The sequence below is a fragment of the Saxophila tyrrhenica genome, assembly GCF_035928015.1.
Source record: "Saxophila tyrrhenica strain CCFEE 5935 chromosome Unknown scaffold_13, whole genome shotgun sequence".
Classification (NCBI taxonomy): Eukaryota; Fungi; Ascomycota; class Dothideomycetes; order Mycosphaerellales; family Extremaceae; genus Saxophila; species Saxophila tyrrhenica.
Genome location: NW_027041745.1, coordinates 485,552 through 509,805, shown reverse-complemented (window position 1 = coordinate 509,805; position 24,254 = coordinate 485,552). Strand labels below are relative to the sequence as shown.

General features: G+C 54.4%; 12 protein-coding genes across 12 annotated transcripts; 3 read left to right on the top strand and 9 right to left on the bottom strand.

The window, feature by feature from the left end:
- Positions 1–93: 93 nt before the first annotated feature.
- LTR77_008201 (uncharacterized protein) lies at positions 94–890 on the bottom strand (the record flags this gene model as incomplete). Its single annotated transcript, XM_064805434.1, has 2 exons — positions 94–188; positions 242–890. 2 exons carry the CDS (start codon positions 888–890, stop codon positions 94–96), a joined length of 744 nt encoding a protein of 247 aa, XP_064656539.1.
- Positions 891–1,621: 731 nt separating this feature from the next.
- On the top strand, positions 1,622–2,287 carry LTR77_008200 (uncharacterized protein; the record flags this gene model as incomplete). The annotated part of the gene is made up of 2 exons (XM_064805433.1): positions 1,622–1,729; positions 1,781–2,287. The coding sequence occupies 2 exons, from the start codon at positions 1,622–1,624 to the stop codon at positions 2,285–2,287; spliced, it is 615 nt and encodes a 204-aa protein (XP_064656538.1).
- Positions 2,288–2,619: 332 nt separating this feature from the next.
- LTR77_008199 (uncharacterized protein) lies at positions 2,620–4,347 on the bottom strand (the record flags this gene model as incomplete). Its single annotated transcript, XM_064805432.1, has 2 exons — positions 2,620–4,095; positions 4,147–4,347. 2 exons carry the CDS (start codon positions 4,345–4,347, stop codon positions 2,620–2,622), a joined length of 1,677 nt encoding a protein of 558 aa, XP_064656537.1.
- Positions 4,348–4,862: 515 nt separating this feature from the next.
- LTR77_008198 (uncharacterized protein) lies at positions 4,863–5,435 on the bottom strand (the record flags this gene model as incomplete). Its single annotated transcript, XM_064805431.1, has 1 exon — positions 4,863–5,435. The coding sequence occupies one exon, from the start codon at positions 5,433–5,435 to the stop codon at positions 4,863–4,865; it is 573 nt and encodes a 190-aa protein (XP_064656536.1).
- Positions 5,436–5,893: 458 nt separating this feature from the next.
- Positions 5,894–9,172, bottom strand: LTR77_008197 (uncharacterized protein; the record flags this gene model as incomplete). The annotated part of the gene is made up of 2 exons (XM_064805430.1): positions 5,894–7,698; positions 7,864–9,172. 2 exons carry the CDS (start codon positions 9,170–9,172, stop codon positions 5,894–5,896), a joined length of 3,114 nt encoding a protein of 1,037 aa, XP_064656535.1.
- Positions 9,173–12,921: 3,749 nt separating this feature from the next.
- Positions 12,922–14,163, bottom strand: PMU1_1 (putative phosphoglycerate mutase pmu1; the record flags this gene model as incomplete). The annotated part of the gene is made up of 3 exons (XM_064805429.1): positions 12,922–13,720; positions 13,766–13,953; positions 13,999–14,163. The coding sequence occupies 3 exons, from the start codon at positions 14,161–14,163 to the stop codon at positions 12,922–12,924; spliced, it is 1,152 nt and encodes a 383-aa protein (XP_064656534.1).
- A 1,734-nt stretch (positions 14,164–15,897) lies between these two features.
- LTR77_008195 (uncharacterized protein) lies at positions 15,898–16,519 on the top strand (the record flags this gene model as incomplete). The annotated part of the gene is made up of 2 exons (XM_064805428.1): positions 15,898–16,104; positions 16,307–16,519. The coding sequence occupies 2 exons, from the start codon at positions 15,898–15,900 to the stop codon at positions 16,517–16,519; spliced, it is 420 nt and encodes a 139-aa protein (XP_064656533.1).
- Positions 16,520–16,682: 163 nt separating this feature from the next.
- On the top strand, positions 16,683–18,371 carry PTC6 (Protein phosphatase 2C 6; the record flags this gene model as incomplete). Its single annotated transcript, XM_064805427.1, has 1 exon — positions 16,683–18,371. One exon carries the CDS (start codon positions 16,683–16,685, stop codon positions 18,369–18,371), a length of 1,689 nt encoding a protein of 562 aa, XP_064656532.1.
- A 289-nt stretch (positions 18,372–18,660) lies between these two features.
- Positions 18,661–19,755, bottom strand: LTR77_008193 (uncharacterized protein; the record flags this gene model as incomplete). Its single annotated transcript, XM_064805426.1, has 1 exon — positions 18,661–19,755. One exon carries the CDS (start codon positions 19,753–19,755, stop codon positions 18,661–18,663), a length of 1,095 nt encoding a protein of 364 aa, XP_064656531.1.
- A 332-nt stretch (positions 19,756–20,087) lies between these two features.
- On the bottom strand, positions 20,088–20,822 carry LTR77_008192 (uncharacterized protein; the record flags this gene model as incomplete). Its single annotated transcript, XM_064805425.1, has 2 exons — positions 20,088–20,710; positions 20,759–20,822. The coding sequence occupies 2 exons, from the start codon at positions 20,820–20,822 to the stop codon at positions 20,088–20,090; spliced, it is 687 nt and encodes a 228-aa protein (XP_064656530.1).
- Positions 20,823–22,533: 1,711 nt separating this feature from the next.
- LTR77_008191 (uncharacterized protein) lies at positions 22,534–23,022 on the bottom strand (the record flags this gene model as incomplete). Its single annotated transcript, XM_064805424.1, has 3 exons — positions 22,534–22,751; positions 22,802–22,897; positions 22,953–23,022. The coding sequence occupies 3 exons, from the start codon at positions 23,020–23,022 to the stop codon at positions 22,534–22,536; spliced, it is 384 nt and encodes a 127-aa protein (XP_064656529.1).
- Positions 23,023–23,311: 289 nt separating this feature from the next.
- On the bottom strand, positions 23,312–24,230 carry LTR77_008190 (uncharacterized protein; the record flags this gene model as incomplete). The annotated part of the gene is made up of 2 exons (XM_064805423.1): positions 23,312–24,105; positions 24,161–24,230. 2 exons carry the CDS (start codon positions 24,228–24,230, stop codon positions 23,312–23,314), a joined length of 864 nt encoding a protein of 287 aa, XP_064656528.1.
- Between the last annotated feature and the right edge of the window lie 24 nt (positions 24,231–24,254).

The following is a 24,254-nucleotide window of genomic DNA, read 5'->3' as shown; positions in this document are numbered from 1 at the left end:
ATAAGCTCCCTTAGCGCCTTGCTGAATCGCCGAATTGCCTACAAGTCGTGTGAGCTCACCGTACCTTCAAGTGGTCTCAAGAATACCAAGTCTCTACATCGCCTTCTCAGGGCTCCTACTCCTCTCCTCCATGCTCCGAGCCACTCGCACAGCCCTCGCCATCTCCGTCGCTGCCTGATACACAAGGACTACACATCTCATCAGTAAAAGAACCATAACCGAGAGAAAATGTCCAACTTACACCCCGGAACCACAATCCAGAAGGCATTCATCAGCACAAAATACCCCCAATAATACACCCCCTCCGGTCTTGAATACTTCACTCCACCCACAAACTCATCGAAAAGACTCGTAGCGTAGTAAATCGCGTCCCCGTACGCCTGCCCCACACTCACAACCATCTGCGCCGGATACCGCATCGAATGGTTCCGCATGATCAGCCAGGCCACGATCAAGCACCCAGGGCCCCAGCAGACTGCCGTCATGGTTTCGAGCGAGAGCACCATGGTATTGGCGGTGAGGTAGCGGGAGTCGGAGAAGGCGTATTCTTTCCAGAGTTGTGCGGGGAGGGTCTGGAGGGAGCCGAGGGTGGTGAAGTGCAGGGTGTAGTAGCTTTCGAAGAGGAGGTGGATGCTGCCTGAGAGGACGAACCACATGATGGTGACGAGTTCGTTGCGGCTGATGCGGGGGTTGAGGGATTTGGCGAGGTAGTAGGTGGATGAGAAGAGGACGGTGCAGACCCCGAAGAAGGCGGCTAGGAGGGCCAGGACGGGCCAGGTGTTGGGGACATAGTTTGGTATCACAGAATCCAGAGGATAGTATGGATGTTGCTGCATGGAGAGTTCCGAGGTCATGTTGTTCGTGAATGAGATGACGTCCTGGGTGGCCATTGTCGCGGTTGTCCTGATCCGTCTGGTCTTTCGAGATAGATGAAAATGGGACCAAGGTGGTCGTCTTTCTCGTTACTGAGAAAAGAGATCGGGCCAGACGGAAGCCATTGACGGCGATGACAGCACGGAAGGCGCGCTTATATAACCTGCCATGTCATGATTATGCGGATACTAGCGGAAGCAGCAAAACTTTGTCCAACCCTCAACGATGCAACGGTTTTGCCTTGTGGAGCCGGATCGGAAGGCTCGAGCTGGCCTCCGAGGAGCGACGACTGGATGCCTTATACCATGTTTCATCTTTCTCGTCGCTGCTTTGGCTGCCTCGAGATGGTGTTGTTGATGGGTTGGGTATTTTTCAAGAGGCGAAAGCGGGAGGATATGAGTTGCGGAGTGGAGTCCGAGATGGATGACTTCACTTTCTTCCACTTGAATTATCGAAAGGACTTTTTAACACCACGAACGATGAACATGTCTGGACGACTTCCGGCACCATCGATATCTGCCATCTGCCGTCTCGTTGTGGTCGATACAGTAATACAACAGTTCGACATGTCAAAGGTCGGGCAGTAAAGGGTAACACGAGATGAAAGCGGGCAATGTCACATGCGTCACCACAACGTCAGAAGTGGGATGAATTTTGCTGGAGCACAAGACCACATCTCTGAACCAAATCTTCCAACTTCATCTCACGAACCTCTACCACACACCACTTCACACAAACACAATCCAAAATGTCTGCAACTCGCAACAGCGATGCCGTCGCCAACAGCGGCCCTGGTGGCAGCTCAGGCGAATTCAGCTCCAAGATCGAGCGCGATGAGCCCATGACCACTCACGGTGTATGTCAACCCTCTTGCTCAACTGCTTTCGCGTTGCTAATTCATCTCCAGCATCAACCCGGCAAACTCGTCGGCAACGACAACGTCCCCGAATTCGAGGCCGAGACCCTCCCCGCCGGCTCCGCCCCGGCCTCACGCACATTCCAACCCAACAACGCCTCCGAAATCCCTCCCCAAGCCAACATGTCCGATCGCTCCGACCCCGAGTCCGTGCAAGCCCACGCCTCTGACACCATCCCCGGCGCCACCTCCGGCAGCGTCAACACGGGTCTCGGCAAGCCCATGCAGGGCCAGACGAGCAACGAGATGCGCCATGACGGTGAGAAGGGCAGGAAGAACCCTGGACAGGGCGGCTCCGAGGGGTTGAAGCAGACGGAGGGGTTCAAGACGGTGGATCCGCATGACCCGCAGTTCAAGGACCTGCGCGCGCTGGATAAGGATGAGGCTGTGAGCCGGGGTACGACTGGCGGGCCGGCGGCGCAGGAGCGTGAGCCTGAGACGGCGACGAGGGTGGCGACCGAGCATGGTGATAAGTCTCGCCAGGACCGTGGGACTTAGGTCAGGTCAGCTTGAAGAGATCTAGCCTGGGATTGAGTGGCGAATTGTGCATCTGGCGATTCACCGGACGTGCTGGAGTCACTGTTCTCAGCAAGTCCGGCATTTCGAGAAGTAGCGTAGATAGCTACTATATCAATGCTTCATTGTGTAAGGACGAGCCAGTGAAATCGAGAGACAGTGAAAGCGGTTGATTGGGCATACCTGGCATGCCTTCTCCCAGACCAAGTTGCACCCCAAAATTCCACGTTACCCTCGTCATCAGACTGTTGCGGTCTGTGAGAAGATCCATCCCACGCCTCGCGTTGACCTCTGGGCCGCTTTCACCGTCGAAATCAGTCTTCGTCACTAAAGCCGTGCCACTCGTCGTCCGTCTCTTCTTCTCTGTGATCCAAGGCTCCATTCGTGCCATTCTGATCCCGTTGGCCTTTTACGAAGCCGTCTGATTCACCGAGAGAATTCCCGACTCTTACAAACCCAGCCACGAAGAAGCCCATCGTCCCTTCATCTCCACCTTTGATACACCGCATGCACGCTTCTGCGACCTCATCTGCCCCTAATTCGACGTCTGCGCCTTCGAGAGCATGTTCTACAGCCTCCGGTCTGCCTCTGATGTGCCACTTCTTGAGCCCATCGACCTGCTCCTCCCGTCTCATGACTCGCCAGCCCCGTTCAATAGCGACGTCGGACATCAATGCTCTCACCACTACATGCTCGTTTTCTTCGTCGTATACCGAACACGTCGAGTAAGTGATCCGCCACGCAACAGGAAAGGACATGGCATGCTCGATGATGCGGAGTTGGAAATCTGACAGCGACTTGAGGCGGGTTTGGAGTTTCTGCACGTCCTGCTCTAGTTCTGGTACAGACTCTTCGGCATTCGAGTCCTCTAGTGGTGCGTCTGGCTCGAATTTGACCTTTGGTGGAGGCTCAGAACTTGAATGCTTGCGTTTCTTGCCTCGTTGCGCTGTATCGTTGGCTTTTGTGGCATTAGGCAGGTGAATAGTGACACTTGCTTCGTCCCGGCCAACAATACCGCTACCAGAGCAACTTGGATCCAGCAGCAAACCCGTCACGTTCGCGAACTCCGTCGCCCGGGGGTTTAGCCGCAAGAAGTCCTGATTAGCTCGGATTTTGACGACCTGCTCTGCGCCAGCGAGTGTGACCATCTTCTTCAGCGTAAGAGAGCGGGCACTGTCTCGTTCGCACGCAAATATCTTGGATTTGGATATGTTCGAGACGGGAGAGGACCCGGCGAGAAGAGCAGCCAAGTGTGTGGTTTTGTTCCCAGGCGCGGCACAAGCGTCGATGATATCTCCATCGATCTGCGCTGGATCGAGTAGGTAGGCTGGGAAGCAGGAGGCCTTGTCTTGCATGATGAGCATGCCTTTCTTGTAGGAGAGTGATTTGGCTAGGTCGATGGCAGAGGGCAAAGCTATCAGATTGGGAACGTGCTCGTCGATGTAGTAGATCTTCTCATGGCAGCCGGGTTTGGCGACCGCGGCGAGGTCCTCGGTGCGTGTGTATTCGGCAAGGGTGGTGGCTAGCTGTGAGTCGAGGTCTGTCCGTAGGGTATTAATGCGCACCCAGCGTGGATGCGCCTTGGAGGTGACACCGCCCTGGTTGACCAATGTACGGAGAGCTTCGAGCGTGGGACAGCCTCGTCGGATCCTCAACTTGGTGAGCTCAGACGACAAGCGGGCCTTGTGTCGAGCAATTGCTGTGTGTAGGCCATGGGTGGCGGGTAAGGCAATGCCTTTCCGGGAGAGCAGGAGGTCGTGGGTTAGTAGTAGGGCGAGAGTTGGGGTGAGCTACATCTCAATCAGCACACCGCAAAAGCATGGAGAAGGGCGATGCAGTACCTTCTTATCTGTCGTCAATATACAGCTGTTCTCTATGACTTCCGAAAGGATCTCGCTCCATTTCGCTGCTTCTATGGTCAACGCGTAGAGCGTTTTTAGGTCACTCTTCACACTCTTCTTGCCGAACACGAGCGATTTTATGGAGCCTCCGTGTTTTGTGAGAGTATCGATGAGCTCCGCCGCTTCATGGTAGAGCGACATCGCAAAGACAGCGGTATGGTTTTCTGAAAGTCTGTTCTTGAGGTTGGACGTGTTTTAAGAAAAGTCAAGCTGTGGGCCGCGGTGATATGCATTCAGGACATACAGGACGCGGAGAGCATGGTGGACGTGGAGAGCATCAAGGGCACTAAGGACATGAAGGAGATCGGGAGTCGTGACCTACGGGCAGTTTGCCAATGATCCTTAGGGACACCAAGCACATAAATGCCAGCAAGTCGGTAACACACCGACATCGACATCACTGGTACAGCATGAATAGCAGAAAGCTCATCACCCTCTAGAGTACCCTTCCAACTCCATGTCACTTAAGAGGCACGAAGCATATGTGAGGGTGAAAGATATGGTTTGGTCGATTTCAACATTCCTTTGATTCAGAGCTTCTCTAAATTCCGACGCCCCTGGACTGCTGGATGTGTGCTGTCCGTTCGGGGAGACCGACGTGAACCACTCAGTGGTTAGCCTGCAAATTGGTGTCGAGCACGTCTTCGCGAGAGGCTTCAGTCCTCCATCTCCACGTTTCCCTCGTTCTCCTTCTCCTTCCTCTCCGCTTCCCCTGCTCTGATGCGTGCTTCCTCGCGCTCCCGTTCGTACGCCTTGACCGCCTCGGCCAATTCGAGAGCAACCGCCTGATACTCTGCAGTTGGGACGTGGTAGTTCAGACTCGCGAACTTCTTGGCTGCCAGGATCACCTTCCCACCGCTCGTCTCACGTTGCTTGGATACCTGCTGAAATTTGCCCTTCCACCTGATAGCGCGCTTTCGGAGGTTGACGTGACTCTTGTTTGAGCGAACAGCGTCTGCTTCGAGCTGGGCGATTCTGTCTTCCAGGCTACGAGTCTTTTCGCTGATTGCACTCGAGAGCAGGTCCAAGTCATTCCCCACGCCATGCTTCATTACTGCTTGAACCACGGCGCCGATGCTCCGTCCAAGTTCGTCGTCGCGGCGGATAGGGGGACCACTGCCTGATGCGAAGCCCGACACCCCATTGTTGCCATGGTCTGCAGGATCGGCGCGAACTTCTTGTCGTGGGCCGGATGCTGGGTTACGCGCGGCTTGGGACGGAGTAGTCATGTTGGCTTCCGAGCGCTCTGGTTCTGTTTCGTCAGCTGTTGTCCATCGCATTGGTGAAGGTAGGATCCAGACTCAATGATCCCGGGGGTTGGCATCACCTCCTCGTCGTCCTCGTCGTTGCCATACGCTTGCGCCACAGTCATAACATTCGACGAAGGCAGTCACGTTGCTCGAAGCTCACCGAGCCAAGGTCGAAGGTGGAAGATGAAGGTTCTTGAAGACGTGAAGTTTCATATCTCCGATCTGGCGACGTCACCTCATCTCCCAAGGGCGGTGACACATGCTCGTGAAGAGCTGGAATACCAAAGCAGGCGGCAGAATTGAGTCGCGAGGACATCTCGTGAAGACGTCACGTCGTCTAGTCCTGACCCGATGGCTTAGCAGCGTCAAAGCCCCGGTTCCTGCATCGCCTCGACTGCTAATCTCGCATTCCACCTCCCTGACCTCTGGAAACTCGTTCATCGAGTACCAGATGCGGGCCGCTTGCCGACTTGGAGACGCCTCTGCCCCCAACGGCCGGGTGTGTCGTTGATGGTTGTGTACGCGGTGCGCCGAATCAATCCTGCACGCTCGACGACATTTCCAGCACCATCTTGGCCTGCGTTCGGCGGCTGGGCTCTGGTTCTTGTTTGTTCAATGCGTTGGCGTCGTGTGGTCCCGGCTCCAGTCGACTTGAGCTTCCCCTCAGAAGACTCTTGTGCTTGCAACATCTTGCCCTTGCGGTGCCGGTGCCAGACAGGTTCCCAGTTCGATGGGACCTCGAGTCCCCGTTCCGAAAAGTAGTCCAGCTCCCGCTCGAGAGCCCAGTTCCAGTAAAAGTGCAAGCCACTCTTGCCTCCGCTCTTGTAAGGCACACGAAGTCCAGCAATCCGAATGTCGCGGTCCACGGCCTTGCACATGTCGATGACGGTCGCCGCCGCCACAGTGGCAGCCGTCAGCGCCTCCATCTCGACCCCGGTTGATCCGGTACACTCAACATGAGCACGAACTAGGACCATGCCATGATTCATGTCGTCATGCGTGGACCATGGCTCCAGGTCGACGTCGACTTTGCTGATGGCTATTGGATGACACAGAGGGATTAGGTCGGAGGTCCGTTTTGCAGCCATGATCCCAGCAATTCGGGCGACGCCGAGCACGTCCCCTTTCTTGTTGTTGTTCTCAGCTATCAAGTGCAAGGGTTCGCCGTTCGAGAAGACAACCGCTCCAGTAGCTATCGCTGCCCGCTTCGAAGGCTCCTTGTCCCCAACGTCAACCATGTGCGCCTCTCCGGACTGCTTGAGGTGAGTTAGATGAGGCTTTTGCGATGATGTCTCTCCATCTGACTGTTCAAGAGTCGACGCTGACGGGGCTGCATCAGCACCAGATGTGGTTGGTGGCGGCCTCTTCTCGACAGACTCTTGAGGCTCAGTCGGCAGCTTCTCGGTCAACCCCCAGGCAGCCTTGGGCTCTGTCTGCGACCTCTGGGTCGAGTCTTGAGATCCTTCAGATGACCGATCCAGGTTCAGGCTTACTCCTCTTTGGCCTAAGAACTTCCCATCTAAGACTTTCGTTCTCCCCGTGCGTATATTGTCAGGAGCCCCTCTTAAGTCCCTTGGACGGATCCGCGTACGTCGCAAAGGAACTTCACCGACACCCACACCGGTGATTGCCTTCTCAGAACCAATGCTTGGGAATTCAGGACTAACGCTGGAATAGCTAGGCTCTGAGCTCCCAATGTCTTGTGGCGACGTGAAGAACTCTGCCTTGTGGTTGGGCTTCTCCTGCGCTGTCGCCCTGGACGACCTCGACAGGTCGACGCCAAATGGCGACTGGACCTTTGACGGTGGTGGTGGGTCATCCTGAGGTAAAGATTCGTACATAGGCGGCGGTCTGATCGCGGAACCCTTTGCAGTCGGAGGCGGTGGTAGGCTCGAAGGCGACGGGGCTTTCTCGGCCTCTCTGTGCTCATCTGGCCTACTATAACGGCGACGTGGCTCTGCTGGAGCGAACAAGCTGCTGAGGCTTTGGAAGCCGAAGAATGAGCCAGTGCTGGGACGACTGTCCGACTCTTCTGCGGGTTCGGCCTCCTGCGAAGAAGGCTTGGGCTCGTTTGAAGTCGCATCAGCTTTTGACGAGCTATAACGAGCTTGAGAGACACTAGGGTGCGATTGACGTAGCAGATGCAATGGTACGTCTGGGCGCGTTCTTGCATGGAACTCTTGTGCGCGAAGCTGACGAGCATGCGGAGAGGTGATTCGTGGTGACGGTGTTGGTTTCTCACCTGCGCAAGGGTCAGTTGGGTTGGTTCCGGACGTGTACCAGGCAAGCTGCCAACGAAAGAACCTAGAAAAGATGGCTTGATGGATCGAAAGCATCATGACATCGTGACTCATAGATCATTTGTCTACCTTCCCATATCTTGCAAGAAATGAAGAAACCTACCCACCAATCAAAATCATCGGCCTGTTTTTCATGTTCTCCAGCTCGCCCATGCCAGCATGCTTCTCAGCTTTCCGCTTGACGGCTGCACCAATCACTTCCAGAAGCTGCCGCTCCTTGCTTATCCAGCCTTCCTCGCCGTCATGCCGTAGCTCACCAGCTTTCCTTCGATCGAGCTCAAGTTGTCTGATGGCCTCGAAGGCCGCTTCATCCATGGGCTCGCCACCGCGCTCTTCTCTCAGAAGATCGCGCAGGCTGACTTCAGCGTTGCCGTGAAGACAGACCTTCAGGTTGCCGTCTGATGTGATGCGCAGTCGATTACAAGTCCCACAAAAGTTGTGTGTCATGCTCGTAATGAAGCCGACCCGGCCCTTGAAGCCCGGTACTTGATAGGTCTTGGAAGTGTCGTTCTTCGCATCTTGGAGTCGCTCAAGACCAGGGTACTGCTGGCGGATGATGTCGACCATCTCTGCGTACGGCAACATCTTGTTTTCGCTCCACTTGTTGCCGCCAAACGGCATGTACTCGATGAAGCGAACCTCGATGTCCTCCTCGCGAGTCTTCTCGACAAATGGCAGGATCTGATGATCATTCAAGCCGCGCATTACCACAGCATTGATCTTAAGCTTCACTTTCGCGCCGACCTTGTTCATCTCTTGCACTCGGTTGATGCTTTTCATCACTGCGTCAAAGCCTTGCCGCCGTGTGAGGATCTGGAATTGAAACGGATCCAGCGTGTCTAGACTGATGTTCACGCCAGTCAATCCTGCCTCAACCATCGCGTCCAGCTTGCGGTGTAGTGATATGGCATTTGTCGTCAATGCCAGCTCTTTCAGCCCATTGCGTCTCAGACTTCCAATCTGCTGCATGAGCGGCACAATATCCTTCCTAACAGTGGGCTCGCCACCCGTCAGTCGTATCTTGTTGACTCCCTGGTTCACGAAAAGCGCGCTGAGATAGTAGATCTCTGCGCTCGTGAGGAGCTCTTTGTTCGGCGACAGCTGGATACCCTCCTCGGGCATGCAGTACAGACACCGCAGATTGCATCGTTCTGTGAGGGAGATGCGGAGGTAGTCATGCTGGCGGTTGAAGGTGTCCGTAAGAAAGTCGGAGAAGGGTTTGGCCTCGCCGATTGCCCGCTTGCGTGCTGTTCGGTTTGGTTGAGGAGGCGGCTTATGCACAGGTATAAAGTGGTCCGGCTCTTGATAGTCGACTGCCGCTGCGGTCGTAGCATATGTTCTCACGGCGTTCGTGCCCAGGCATTGTGCTCGCTGTACAGCCCGAGGTATGGTGCGTAGACCCCCATGTGCCGCCATGATCCAAAGTTATCTACACGGAAGAAGAGAGAGCATTGTGCGGTGTTGCGCAAAAGAAAGACAATGTAGAAAGATAACACCAAGGCTCTGATGCACAGTGACTTAGCAGCGCTGACGGAGCGAGGCTACTTGAAGTGGAGTCAGCTCTTCGCCGCGGGGATTGCCAAATCAGTTAGACTGGAGCGAGCCGGCCGACTTCAGCTTGCCTCTCCTCTCGAAATCCCGCTGTCACATCACCGGAAGACTACAACATGTGACAGTTGGCGGGGCCGGAGTACATCCGAGAAGTACCTACTTGTCATGCCACCACCGAGTACTGGTCTCGCCTCGAGCACTTTGTACAAGCACCGCGAACATGCACACTGCCACAATGCAAAGCCTCTCCTTTCGTATTCATCACACGGCAAGGCTAGGGCTGAGCCATGAGTCTTCATCAGAGCCTCGTATGAGAGGTACTGACGTGCTATTTGTCTTCAATTCCTTCCAAAGCCGTGCTCATGGCAACGCTTTCTTCGATAATCTACATGGGAAGCTGTCTTGTTCTCCTCAACCTCCTAAATAGACAATGAGGCTGCTCAATACAACCACGTACGCGCTCACTGATGACAGTAGCCCGGAGTTCGTCGCAAATCCAGAGTACGCAATCTTGTCCCATCCTTGGCTTGCGCAAGAGACCACTTATCAGGATTACGACCCGGCCAAGGTCCAGATGGTAGACCCAAAGACAGGATGATACACGCACCAGGCATGTAAGATTCGCGGTGCTTGTGCACAAGCTCGAATAGATGGCCTTCGGTGGCTATGGATTGACCCCTGCTGCATTAACAAGGAGAGCTCAGCCGAGCTTTCAGAAGCCATCAACTCCATGTTTCGGTGGTATCACGACGCAGAAGTCTGCTATGTCTATCTGCATGGCGCCGTGAAGTCATCTGGATGGAAGCGCTTTGACCTTACCGTTGAACAATCAACGTCTCGGTATCCGGAATGGTTCTCGCGTGGCTGGGCGTTACAAGAACTCCTTGCACTAAACGTTCTCGCCTTTTTTGATAGAGACTGGAAATGTATAGGATCACGATTAAGATCCGCCGAGTAAATCGAACGGATCACTGGCATCGAGGCGGCTCACTTGACTGGTCGCAAGCGGATCAGCCACGCATACATTGCTACGAAGATGAGTTGGATGGCAAGGAGGTCCACTACCAGAGTGGAGGATCTATCCTACAGCCTCTTGGGCATCCTTGGCATTAGCATGACACCATTGTATGGTGGAAAGGAGAGGTCGGGGCGTTCCTGGAGCAGCATACCGACGAGTCTTTGTTCGCGTGGAAGGCCCAGACGTGTGATGCCTGTGGCTTCGGGCCACTCAGACCATGCAGGAGGCGAATGGGGCCTTTTCGCATCGTCGCCAAAGTGCTTCCGAGATTGCGGATGCTTGACCACTCATGGTGGAAACGACAAGGCCCGCCGTGCAGAGGGAGGTCTAAGCTGGACTCAGCAAGGAAATTGGGTGCCGGTGCCTTTCGCGGAAACCTGAAAGGCTCCGAGCTTCGACATCCTTGGCTTGCTTGGTCTCAATGGTTTGTCCAAGTTGCTCATACCTAAGCCCTCCAGCGCGAGCACGAAGGTAGTTCACATTCAATCGCTGGAAGGCAGACAGGAAAGGCCGGCTGCAAGCTCCTCAGCTGTACGTCTACAAGCACTGTGGGAGATGGAGCCGCTACCGCTGGACTCGTGGGCATACACGGACAAGGCCATACCTACTAGCCAGATCGTTGGCGTAAAGGGAAAAACACATCTTGGAACAGACTGGGAAGTTTTGCCGATCATCGTGCATCAGCCGCAATGCGACAGCTCGGAGATCGTATATCTGCCATCCGCCCAACAGACACCTGGCTGCTCCTTTTACATCATAAATACATTTTCGAGACCACCCCGGCCACAAGTGCTGTCGAGACATCAGCCTAGCCGCCCGTACGATGCCAATGTCTCCACACCCCAACAGCGGCGATGATCACTGACGGCAATCCTATCCCGATGCCCACGCCCAATGCTATTTTATCACCCCTCGAAATGGCGCTTGATCCATTGCTTCCAGCCGAAGAAGCAGCCTTGGGGGTGGATGACTGGCCACCTGCATTGCTCGCGCTTAGGCTTGTCGCTATAGCAGAGGTCCAGGATTGCGTAGGCGTTACGCCGGCACAGGTCGTTTGGCCGCCGTCGCCCGCTGCGATGAAGTCGTCCTGATCCAGGACAGGAGGTGTATCCGTTGTACCGCAATTGATAGACAGTACGAGTGCAGAGGTACTGAGGTCGGTGCAGCCGCAGTTATTGTATATCGCCTTCGCGACGCTCCTTAAGAATGTTTCGTCGGAACAAAGGCAGCGGTTCGTTTTGAAAGCATCACCGGTGGTGTCTAATCCGTGATCGCATTCCGGTGGTGCTAAGTTCCCGAAGAAGGTTTGCGCGCAAGTCGGGTAGGCGCCCCAGTTGAATTCTGAGATAACGAAACGAGCCCACAGCAGAAATTTCAACAAGGTATGGGTCATGCTGCAGTGTTCCGATTGTGGTTCGGGAGAGGAAACAGCAGGTTCCCGGAAGAGCTTTTGAACAGTCAACAAGAACCCGACAAGGCTGAGACATGCTATTATGAGGCGCAGCGGCATATTCCACCATTCCACATTCGATTATGGAGGTACAGTGATCTGATGTGGCTGCATCCAACGAGGCTACAGCCATCCGTATGAGCGGTTCCATTCGAGCGCAGCAAGGCTGTGGCATATCACGCGATGGCGTGCACTTGCCATGGCATTTGCTGTATTCTGCAGCCGCCGATGTGAATGAGCCTAGCCACGACAGAACTATTGCACGGACAGCCTCCCCCAACATGCATCCATCGGGTCAGCCCTCCTTCCCTTTCCAAGCCTTTAGATCCTCCTCAAACCCCTCGGTGAAACGGTCATGCTTTGGCAGCCCATCCCCTTTCGCATCAAACCACCACACATTTTGCTGCATGAAGCTTCTCTGCTTTGGCCTCAAAGCCTTCTTAATACTCTCATCAAGAATCGTCTTTTCGTCAACCGACCCCAAAGCCAACCCACTAAATTCCATCTGATGCTTATACCGCATAGCCAGCTGCGTGTGGCAATCGCGACAAAACGCCCTCTCTCCAATATCCGAGAGGCGAAGGAAGGTGATGCCGCCCATGTCGTCTTTAGGCAGGCCTTCGTAGCGGAGATGTTCTTTGTTGTCGTAGTAGGTGACTTCTTTGGAATTGGCGTGCACGAAGCACTGGAATCCTGCCCCGCTCAGCTTGCGGCAGGTAACGCAGTGGCAAGCAGTGGAATCGGAGGGGAATGAGCGGCTTTCGTATGTGATGCGGTTGCAGGCGCAGCTGCCGCTGAAGTAGACCGGGTTCGACTGGGTTTGTTTGTCCGAGGTGGCCATTGTGCTGTTAAGCTCTGGATGTGTTGGCCGTTGTGAATGAAGACACTTCTGAAATACAGTCGATGTTTGGTACTTGCCTCATCGGGAGTAATTTCTTGCTGTCGAAGTGGGTGGCAACGTTCCAGGGAGCGTACCGATCAACAAGTACTGCCCAGAGCCTTGAAAATGTCGGGCTGTCGTCATAATTACCAATCAATCTCAGACACAGATAGGTGGAATGAGATCGAGTTCTCATTTGGGCGCGAGTACGTAGGATACTGTTGCTCTAAAAGTTGAGCGTACTACAAGACTTTTAGAAGAATCTACTACAACGCCCGTCGATACGGCCCACGATAAGTAGTCGGACCAGCAGTATTCGTGTTCGTGACCTTGACCAACGGCGTAGTGACCTTTGAGCCAGTGCATCTGCACCCTTGATCCTTTGACTGCAGGCTCGTCATGGGAGGTGACGTGCAATGCGAGCTAGCAGTCCAACTCCAAGACGTTGTCGATGGTGCTTCGCTCTCCGGCAAGAACTCCGCTTTGACGAGAACGGGGATGACAGCTCCGGTGTTCAAGGAGAACTCCTGGTGGCGGAGTACTCGCAAGGTCGATGCGATCTCTCCGCTGTGGGAGGTGACCGAAATCCAGGTGTGATCGTCAGTAACGAAGACTTGATCTAGCCACTTCTTCGAGCGAGCGTCTTGAGCGTCAGGCGTCTCTTTCCTTACACCATCCCATAGCTCATCGTCCTCGGTAAAGCCAGCTTCGATGTTGTAGAACGGGAAGTGCTCCTGGATGTAAGACTTGCTTCTCCGGTGGTCGCAGGTGTGGATCGAGATGCCCTCTCTGAGTAGCTCCTTCACTGTGGGTACGAAGGGGTAGTAGGCTGGTAAGTCGAGACCAGAGAAGGTGATGTTGGCCGTTTGCAAGCATCGACTTAATGGAGATGTGTAATATGACTGCGGGTAGGGGATTTTCTGGTCCTCGATTTCGTGCTTCCAGAAGTTGTGGGCAATTTGTGCTTGTTCGATGCCGGCTGCGTCGATATGGGCATCTGCCCAGCGGACTGTCTTGTTGCCGTTGAGCTCGGCCCAGTAGCAGTTCCAGGCGGGTGTGCCGTAGCTGTGGGAATTAGCAGCTATTCAATAGAGAGAAAAAGATACGCACAAGCTCTCAGCGGCGTTGTGATAGCCTTCACCATGTCTTCCCAAGAACAACACCTTGTAGACGGTGTCTAGGGGTGCATCGGCGTTGAGTGCTTCTACCTGACGTTCGAACTTCTGCCATTGGGTGAGTTGGTGCAGACCTGCGGTGGCGGGATAGTTGCGTTTGATCAAGCCGAAGTCGTGCTCGGTCTGTGGATGTTAGTGTTGGAACTCGATGGAGTGGTGTGGCCGTACATAGTCGAATGTGGTGGCGTTCGTGTCAGGCTCGTCCTGAAGGAAGTATCCTGTCACGGTTGAGTATTTGATGCACGTCGGCCATGGGGCTGTGTTGTTTTGTGAGGCGGTGGCCTGAGAAGTCCATAGTGCTAGAACGGCGGTTGTCCGAAGGATGGGATGCATCTTGGAGGGTGTGGGAGATGAGGTGGAATAGACGAGTGATTGAAGTACTTGGCCTCTAGGATGGAAGGACTCAATCGATAGATATCATGTAGGATTATTCCACCTTCTTTCGAGAGATCCAAAGTTGATGATGGTGTCGATCGAGGGACAGGGAAGTTGGATGATACGGTCGACGCCGTCTCACCCTGTCAACTCAGCACGTAGAAGCGTATGGTTCAGTGTCGCTTAGCCAATCGAAGACCATTGGATGATGTGGATGCCGATCGACTCGGACTGATGTTGCCATTTCTGGGGAGCTGTCAACAAAAGTGGTATTGAAGGTGGTCTGATGTTGTTGGACAAGGATGGAAAAGGAAGCCGATCAAAGCCGATACGATCTATCTAAGGACATCTGGTACTGGCTGTACTCTGGCGTACATAGGTGTCAGGGGGTGTGCGGGGTGTTGTCAGAAAATTTGGCAAAATTGAAGTATACCTTCACCAGATGAGCATGCTATTGTTCGACGAGGTCTCATGGACCTAGAACCACGCAAAAAGAAATGCCTCCAGGGAGAATTGAACTCCCGTCTCTGGATTTCCAGCCATGTGAGCATGACCGTCATAACTTTTATTATGAGACCTGCACATATTGATTAGAAAGAGTTATCTCTTTCAATAGTTGTTGGACAACGAACCAATGTTCTAGCCACTAAACTATGGGGGCTGTTATTGGTTGGAGATTTCTGATGTCCATTAATAATGCCTCTTAACGAGGTCCCGAAGGAAGCCGATGACCTTCCGGAAGGCTACGGACATCGGGGCGCACCGGGAACACCTATTGCAGCTATTTGAACGCCCCGGATCTACATAATCGATTGTATGATGTATCAGACTTTTGCACACTACCATTTTCGACTAGAGCCCAGGTTGAAAGTGGTGTTCTACGTTGAAGAGCAGCTCTGCGTATATGCCGTACGTAGAAGAGGGTTCAATGATTTGGGCGATGCAACAGCTTCTTGAAACCTATGGAACGACCTCGTGAGTTGCGTAGAACAGCGACAATGGCTTCTCATGCAAGGGGCTTTGTCGAGTTAGACCCAAAGCAGAAGCCAACCCTGTCCAGCACACAACTTCCAAAGCTGGCAGATACCGCTGACCAAACCTCCAACGACTGCACAATAGCATCAGCTGAATGCTCGTACTCTGAATCTGCGAAGGGATACCTTGCAATGCCAGGGAGGCTATCGGTGCTGCAATAAGACAGACGCCTCTTGCCCATTCGTTTGTGTAGCTCTTGCGTCCGTACGTTCCAAAACCGTCGTCAGTATTGCCCTCACTCGTTGGGTAAACCAGCCGCAACGAGCTTTCATCAGCTGTGCCGGTAAATGCAATGTTCGTCCAAGTCGGGATGAGGTGAGGTCGGCTGCCACGTGCGCGCTAACGCCCGTACTTTTGCTCCTTCCTCATGTCTCGAAGGCAGACCCGTTGCCTTGCTCGCTTGGCGCACGGCCTCCCGCCAGCATCTCCACCACATGCACATTTCTTCTCACACTCGCTCCGCCCACTTAAGAGACGCTCTTCCTACCTCGTCCTTACCTCGTCATCACACCATTCACATACCAGAAGGCAGCCATGGCATCCACCACCATCTCCTCCCAAGAGAACATCCTGCAGGGGTTCTACGCCCTCGACAGCAGTGCAAGTCATGAACCGCTCCAACTGGACTGGATAGCTTCAGCTAATGAGCACGTCTAGATGATCCGCCAGTTCCGGCAAGGCGACGATGCCAGTGTTGCCAGCGCCGTACATACCGCGAGAGAGCTGTTGACTCATGCTGAGCTGCCTCTCATCATCCGCGCCAGAGCATGCATGGTCCTCGGCTGCTCGAGTGAGCCCGACTTCCTCGAGCAAGCAGAAGAAGCTGTGCGCATTGCTCAGCTTGCGACTGACAACGCAACAAGCGTGAGTTCTCCAATCTCATTCTCGACACTTTCGCAGCTGTTGAAGGCCATGGCGGCGTCAGAGTGCTTGCGTACGAGGAGATCTGGCTGGCTGCTGATGCATGCTTTCTCCAAGCCTTTTTGCTTCGCCTGCACTCACATTGACTATGGCTGCGCAGCCTCGATTTCTAGTAAAGACACGGTTTACTAACGCGTTTGTATAGGTCGGTCAGCTTGGTCGACAGTTGCTGGAGGACTGCAAGACGGTATTGAGAGAGGCACAGAAGGCGCACGATGCAGCTAGTGCGTTTGAAGAGGAGGAAGAAGAGCCTCCTGCCGAAGATGAGGAAGTCGTATGGGATCCGGATGACCCAACCATCGGCGCTGAGGAGGAGGATCCACGGAACGACGCCGAGGAGAACGGCAAATCAGGATGAAAGCCGTCTGCCTCAGGCACACCAAAGTTTCGACCTCGGATCTACGGCCCATGCAAGCACTTCACCCATCACCTCCCCACCAGAGCTCCCGCGCCCTCACCCATCGACCATGTTGTAAACACTCTCACCTCTTGCGCCGGGCGCGAGAACCTGCGACAACACAATGCAACACACCGGCACTCCCTACAGCATCACCAACGCCCTACGAGCCGCCTTTAATGAGACACTAATCGCCAGGAGAGCCGGAGTTGCCACGCCTACCATCCAACAACGGCGAGCATTCCACGAGTACTTCGTCACACATCTACCTTCATCATCACTCTCTCCAGACCGACAGCATGGCGGCCAACACCACAAACTACCGCGCGACGAATCCCAACCGCATTCCGGATCTTCAAGCCGAAGCGCAGCCAACCTACAGCAGGGAGGCAGAGACACCACAATCGTGCGGATACCAATAAAAAGCGCGAAGCATCACTTCGGTGCCGGAATAAGCAGAGGAAGTCGGCCGTATAATGAAGACACATACCAAGCGGGCACGATCGAGATTCCCTCATTTGCGAAGAGGCAGCCGTTAAGCATTGGCAAACGGAAAGTGGGTGGCGACGTAGAGAGCGCGAAAAGCGAGAGCGGCGATCCACAAGTCTTCTTCTTTGGGGTGTATGATGGCCATGGCGGGGCGGAGTGCTCAGAATTTCTAAAAGAGCGATTGCATGGTTACGTGGAAGAGGCTGCCTTGTTGTTCGGGATGGAATCGTCACTACAACCTGGAAGCACCGCTGACGCGGACGAGCTGGATTCAGAAGGGGGCGTCATGGGCGAGCAGGATGCGGAAGATTTGCAGAAGAGTCTGGTGAGCACATGGCGAGAAACGGTGGGAGGCTACTTCAAGCGGTTCAAACCGGAGTACTTTCCAGCGGTAGCACCAAGGGCCAGAGACGGATCGACAGAGACTCTTAACAACAGCTCCATCGAGACGATCATGTCTTACGCTTTCCTAAAAGCCGATCTCGACTTCACGACTGCCCAAGCCAGCAAGCATACCGAGGAAGAGCGGTCTGCTGCCGACGACCCGGTGCTCTCGGACAAACCTCTTAACGAGAACGACCTTCTTTTCCACCCTGAACGGCCGGCTTCCCAGAACCTTCGCTCTCGCCAATCTTCACGACCTTCTTCCACGCCCGACCTCAATGCTCCTATTGGTGGCAGTACCCGCTTCAAAGGCGGGTCAACAGCCTCAGTCGCTCTCATCTCTACCTCCACACCCACACCTTTCTGGAACCCAGCCTCTCCTTCGACTATCCTCGCGGCCCACGTTGGCGACACCCGCATTCTCCTCTGCCGCACGTCAGACGGCAAAGCCATACCTTTGACAATGAACCACCACCCTTCCGCGCCGGTCGAGGCTACCCGTCTCCGCCGCTACGCCGCCTCTTTTGTAACGGACTCTTTCGGCGAAGAACGTGTACTCGGACTCGCCAACACCCGAGCCTTCGGTGACATTGCCTCCAAACGCATAGGCGTGAGTGCCGAACCACAAATCACGAAGATTCAGGTCCCACCCGCCGGCTTTGCATTTATGGTCTTGATGTCTGACGGCGTGAGCGGGCATCTGTCCGATCAAGAAATCGTCGATGTGGTGAAGGAAGCCAAAACACCGGCACAGGCGTCGAACGATCTGGTCGGGTTCGCGGTCGAGACGAGCGAGAGTGGTGATAATGCGACGGCTTTAGTTGTGAGGATGGGTGGGTGGGAAAGGAGGAGTGAAGGAGGTGGGGGGAGTATAGGGACAAAGGAGCAGAGGCAGTATAGGAAAGATGAAGCGATGGACCCGCGGAGTCGGCGGCGGTGAGGGGTGGTCCATGAGAATGAACGTGAGTCTTTCACAAGTTTGACGAGCTGGCCTTTTGGACTCGCAAACCCGAGCCGGTCACCCTGTATAGTCAAAAGAATAGCAGCCAGGCTCTCCGTGACTCGATCGCCAGGTATCGAGCTTGCTACTAGCCGATCCTCTCCTGCCATCTCAGAGATTTCTTCGTCCCTCATTATTCCTCATCCCTCCTCCATCAAACAACACTCTACTTACAGGCTCCCTAGCATGCTTTGCTTGTGGTCTAGGCCACGGAGACGCCTCGTTCGTCTCAAGTCTCCTCCAGCTCGCGCTTGATATCCTCTTCGACTTTGTGAGCTTCCCACGCAGCAATCACTCCGTCTACGGCCTGCTCTTTCCGTGGCCACCTTACGCCCTTTCCCAGGTCTCCCAGGACTCTCGCCGCCCGAATGACCGGTCGGGCCATCCTCAGCTCCTCCCGCGCCTCCGACTTCTGAGAACGTCCGATAAGCCGGTTGCACTCATCTCGGCGCCCTTCGAGCTCTCCGACCCTTCTGAACTGGCTGTCCCTGTCCACCTGAATCTCGGCGATGCGGCTGTTCAGACGTTCCTTGTCTCTCGTCAAGGTGCTGTTGCTGTTCTCGAGCTGTTGAAGGCGAGCAGTGTGAGAGGTTTCCAGATCGGTCATGCGCGTTTTCGCCACATCCCTCTCCGCTCGCAGGCGGGTGATCAGCCGCTGCAGCTTCTTCTCTTCTTTGCTCTGCTCTCGTAAGGCGCTATTTAGATGCTCCAGCTCGGTCACCTGATTCCTGTACTCAGCCTCTCTCTCCGTGCCCTGCTCGCGCGACACCTCCTCTCTCAACATGTTCTCAGCGTCTTTCGCCGTGGAGTAGGTTTCATCCGCCTCAGCATCCTGCTGCTCAATGTAGCCTACAAGGTCATCGATCTCGCCTTCTTGCCGGGCCACATCATCCTCCAGCTCTACGATCCGGGCTTTGAGGTTTGTTTCGACTTCCAGAGCTCGGCTCTCTCGAGCATCCATCTCATCCCCCAACAGCGTCAAATCGTTCTCTGCTTTGCTGCTGAGATCCTCGTTCTCCCGCTCCAGCTCTACGTTTCTTGCCCTCAGCTCACGGCTCTCTTCCACACGTTGACCGATTCCTTGCTTGAATCTTGCGATGCCGCCTTCAAGACGTCCGAACTTTTGAGAGACGTTGATGCCGGTATTGTGGATTCCCGCCACTTCCGATTCCCAAGTACGACTGGTCTTCTGCGACTTCGGTGGCAGAGTGCCTGGTAACATCAGTATCTCATTGCGGTGGAGCTGAAAAGACAGGGACGTAATGATGAAGACCCCGTCTAAGGGCTCGCCTCGAGAGCCAGCACGGCTTCGTTTCGTAGCCATTGGCTCACGAGAGGTTTGTAAGTTTAGTTGGTTGTGTTTATTGGGTAAGGGAAGAAGAAAGAGGAATGGGAAGATAGGAAACACCAACTTTTATATATTACCTTCTGGTTCGGATTCATATGCTAAATCACATGCACGAGCAGCTGAAGAGGTCCAAGTGAAGCGCTGTTGCTTCAATGATATCCCATGTGCTTTCACGATCGGTCTCACTTCTCTGGGTATTGCAAAGAAGATCTACCAAAGTTGATCCAGTTGTGAATTCACTTCGTCTCATCGCTACGTAGAAGAGCTGTCCGAGGAAGCAGCATCTTCATCCCGTTCAAGCTTGCCCTTCATGCCTTCGTCTCCGTAGCATCAAGTCTTTTGTTCTCTTCAACAGCCTCCTTCAACTGGTCCGCAACCGTCATGAAACGCTTCCATCCGACCTTGTTGCTCAAGTCGGTCAACTTCTCCGCCGTTTCAACCACCTTCATCTGCCGATCTAGCCGCTGCTGCAGGTTTCTTGCCTGTTTCTCCAGCAGATCGTTACGGTCTCTTAGTGCTTTCTTCTCTACTTCCAGCTCAGCAACACGGATTTGCGCCACACCCTTGTCTAACTCCAGCTGGAACACCTGTTGTCGAAGGCTGGCGTTCTCTTCATCTTTGGTGTTCATGGCTGTAACGAGTCCGTCGGATGCGTCGTTCAACGCACGTTGGGCATCTTGAAACGATGCAGATGCAGTTGATTCCGCCTGCTTCCGCCATGATGCGGGCACTGGTCCAGGCAGCCGTTGTGGTAGACGCTGTGGTGGCTGTGGGGGATCCCGCCAAGTCTGTGGATCGGTTGGTGGATTCGGACGGCCAAAGACTGATCCACCTGGTGAGTATGGTGGAGGAGGGCGCTGAGGGACTCCTAGTCCTGTGAGGGGCGGTGGTGGTGGTCTGGTAGATTGAAAATGCTGACGCGGTCCACTCACTAGAAGTGTCAGCATAGTGACATGGTGGAGACTGAGAGGAAACTTACTAATCTTCTTAGAATCTGGTTGCTCAGATGCGATGCTGCCGTCTGGTCCACGTTTTGCGGCCATTGTGGCAGACGAATGGGTTGTGAGTGGCATTCTTCCGATGTGGGTGTCGATGGATAGAGAGGAAAGGAGCCTGCAGGTAAAAGTTCTCGAGATACCTGTACCGTTACATGAACCAGCCTCATGTGAAAGTCCATGGCTCCGGTCACATGCCTTTCATGCTAGCCGGCTCGAACCTCGTTCACTTGAGTGAAGGAGGTATGAATAAATGGAAGAATGGCATGCTTACCTCGCCTACCACGTGATCATTGCCTCGTGAAGCCCTCACTCAAACTAACCTTTACCATCAGACCTCAGAACCCCAGAGCAACTCCCAAAGTGGCCCTTTGAACTCCTCCATCGCCAGCCTCTCCTCCTCATCGTAGACCTTTACCTTCTTCGCCCGCTTCCCGCCTCTGAAACATCGCAACTCCTCCTCCAGCCAGACCCGGTCTTGTGAAAGGTCCAAGTTTCGCTCACCCAGAGACCAGTTTCCCTGTTCCAATCGAGCCACTTGCCATCTTCAGCTGCACGTTTTCCAGCTGAACTTGCTCCAGCCTGGGTGAGAAGCTTGGCTGAAGCGGCTTCAAATGCTGATTTCACGTTTTCAAAGGACGATGCGGTGGCTTTAGTAATTGGCTGGGCTTCCGTCTTGTCGGAGATTGTTGCGGTCGGCTTTGCCCACGGGGTGCCTTGAGAATATGATGCGGTACTACCCTGCTCCCTCACTGTCCTTATCGTCAGCTCATGGGCCAAAATCTGACAGGACGAATGCTGCATACACTTCTTGCCACCAGACCTGTTAGGTTCTTCCCCCTTCCGCACCGCACTGCGTGTCCGACCCCAGGAGTCCATTCCGGACTGTCTCCTCGCTGCATGTGTCAATCAGCCTCTCTGCAGCATAACATATGACAATATGAATGCATACGCTTTGTGTTGCCAGCCCATCCACCGTTGCCGCAGTCAACGAACTCTGTATGACCTTCGTTCCAGCTTGTAACCATTGTGCCGTAGTAAAAATTGATCGAGATTGGCTCAACGAGAGGGATCTGCCGTTGCTGCTGTGTAGCAATGAAGATTAAGAAAAGCGTCCGCATGGCCTTGCTGTTCATATCTGCTTGGCATACCACAAGCCTGGAAAGTAGTGAAATCTGGTTCTTTCAAGGTCGAAAATCGGTCAGCATCAATTTTGTGATGTCAGCCTGCGGGAAACATCATCGCCAGCTAATCCAGTCGTTGATAACTCGTTCTTCTCGGGGCTACCGAAAACTGAAAGCACACGGCTTGTCCTGTCGGTCTCCACGGAAACCCTGAGCTCATGCTTCCGTCCTTGATCTCTCAAGCTGCCGACAGTTGATAGGACACACCTGGTCAGAGGAGCCGTGGTGCGCTGTCCCGCTCCATCCCATCAATGCCTCGCCCTCTCCACTGCCCATCTCCCCTGGGTCGTCTCCATGATAGCCTCAATACTGCATCGAAGGTTCCGCTCGTTTCGATCCGGAGACGGAGAGCCTGGTCTTTCAGCGCAGCTTTCTCTTCATCCAGCTTAGCTTTGTCCGCCTCCAGCTGGCGAATTTGGGATTCGAAGCTGGCAACCGTCGTATCTTTGCTGTGCCATCCACGTTCAAGCTGGGACACCTGCGCCTTCAGCGCTGCCTTTTCCCGCTCTAGTTCACCGACTTGCTTCCAATACTCAGCATACTCTTCGTCCTTGCCATTCAGCTCTGATTCAAGCTCAGAGACTGCCTTCTCCCAGTTCGGTCACTTTCATCCGAGATTCTGCGAGCTCATCTTCCTGCTCACCCATTTCGGTCTCGAGGTCGGAGACGTGCCGTTTGAGCGTCGATCTCTTTTGTCTCAGCTTCTTGACCTTAGTCCGCAATGCGATTGTATCGCCGGCGTTTGCGCTCGCCTCAGCTCTCCGCTTCGTCGGCCTTTCTTGGATGATTTCGACTGAGTTGGTCAGCGACAAGCCCTGGACTATCTCTCGGAAGGACACATACCGTCAGGACCGCTGGACAGTGGCCTCTTCTCCGCTTTGATCAGGCAAGTCGGTGTGCGCAGGGTCAACTCTCGAGCAGAGCGAGGGTCTTCCTTCTCTATTAATTCAGTCAGTGCAAGTCCCAGATGTTGGTATGCGAAGCGTATGCTTACTGATCACGGTGGTAGACGGCATCGGCTCATCGTCGTCCACGTCGATGCCGTACGCCTCTGCCACAGTCATGTTGGAAGCTTTACTCAGTAGCGATAGTGAGAGTAAAGTCTTGTGTGAGGGAGAAGGATGTGAGCACTCTGAAATTGAAGTTGAGGAATTGGGGATTGAACTATTGTTTGACGTCACCTCGTTTCCCAAGACTCGACTCGCGTGCTCCAGGCCCGACAATGAGAAGGGAAGATTCGTGCCAGGACGCCATGAGCCGCATGACTCGCTGCCAACCATACAGACCATTGTCACAACAGTCCGCCCGTCGTACTCTACACTAACTCCATGCTCTTCGTAATCAGAAGTCCGGTCATGGAGGAACCATGGCGTACACGGCGGCATCGACCTCATCGGTAAGCATGTGGACTTGCTGCCAGTCAATGCTGCGCATCATATCCTTCAGCTTGTCGTTTGCCTCGACGACCTTCACCAGATTGTCCGTCTGCAGTTGATTGATCGCCAGCTCCCTCATATTCTCCGCATCTCGCTCCTCTAGCTTCGTGTTTCTTGCTTGCAGCTCAGCGACACGTTGCTTCAGATCAGAGATCTCCCTATCTTTCTCGTCCATCGCGGCATCGATCACGGCCTTGACCTGTGTGGAAGCACCCCCGAACGCGGCCCCGGCATCTGCGAGGTCTGCGAAAGCCTTGTAGTAGTGCGGGATACTGGTTGGCGGCAGTTGCTTGGAGTGTGCTGCGGGTTGAGGCTTCGCTACCTTGTGAGTCTTCCGAGGGTGCAGCCCAGCCGTAGTGCCGTTGTGCGCTGACATTGTTAGCTGGACTCCCGGACAATGCATTTGGGGAGATATACGTTGCCTCCTAAGCCGCAACGACGGCGACAACACCTTTCCGTCGCGTGGCTGCTTTCCTGCCACCGCCGGCTGCGCGTTGGTCGGTACGGCGTACGTGCTTGTCGTAGGATGCGGAACGGACGTGCTTACTTTGGGATGCGGGACTGACATGCGCGCCGATGGATTTGGCATCCGAAGCTCGTCGTTTGGGCGCATTGGTCTGGTTGGCGAGTACTGTTTGATTATTTCTGGATGCGAGACTCGAGGGTCGTAGGTTGGGCGCATTGGTGCGACTGGCGAGGACTTCTCGAGCTCTATGTTATGCGTAAGCACGTGAACCTGGCAGCAGAGAGTGGCGCGATGACTTACTGATTACAAAGTCGGCCGGCAGGACCTCTTCGTCGTCGCTGTCGTTGTTGTATCCCGGACAAACCACCATGTCGAGCTTCTTGCGAGGATGGTG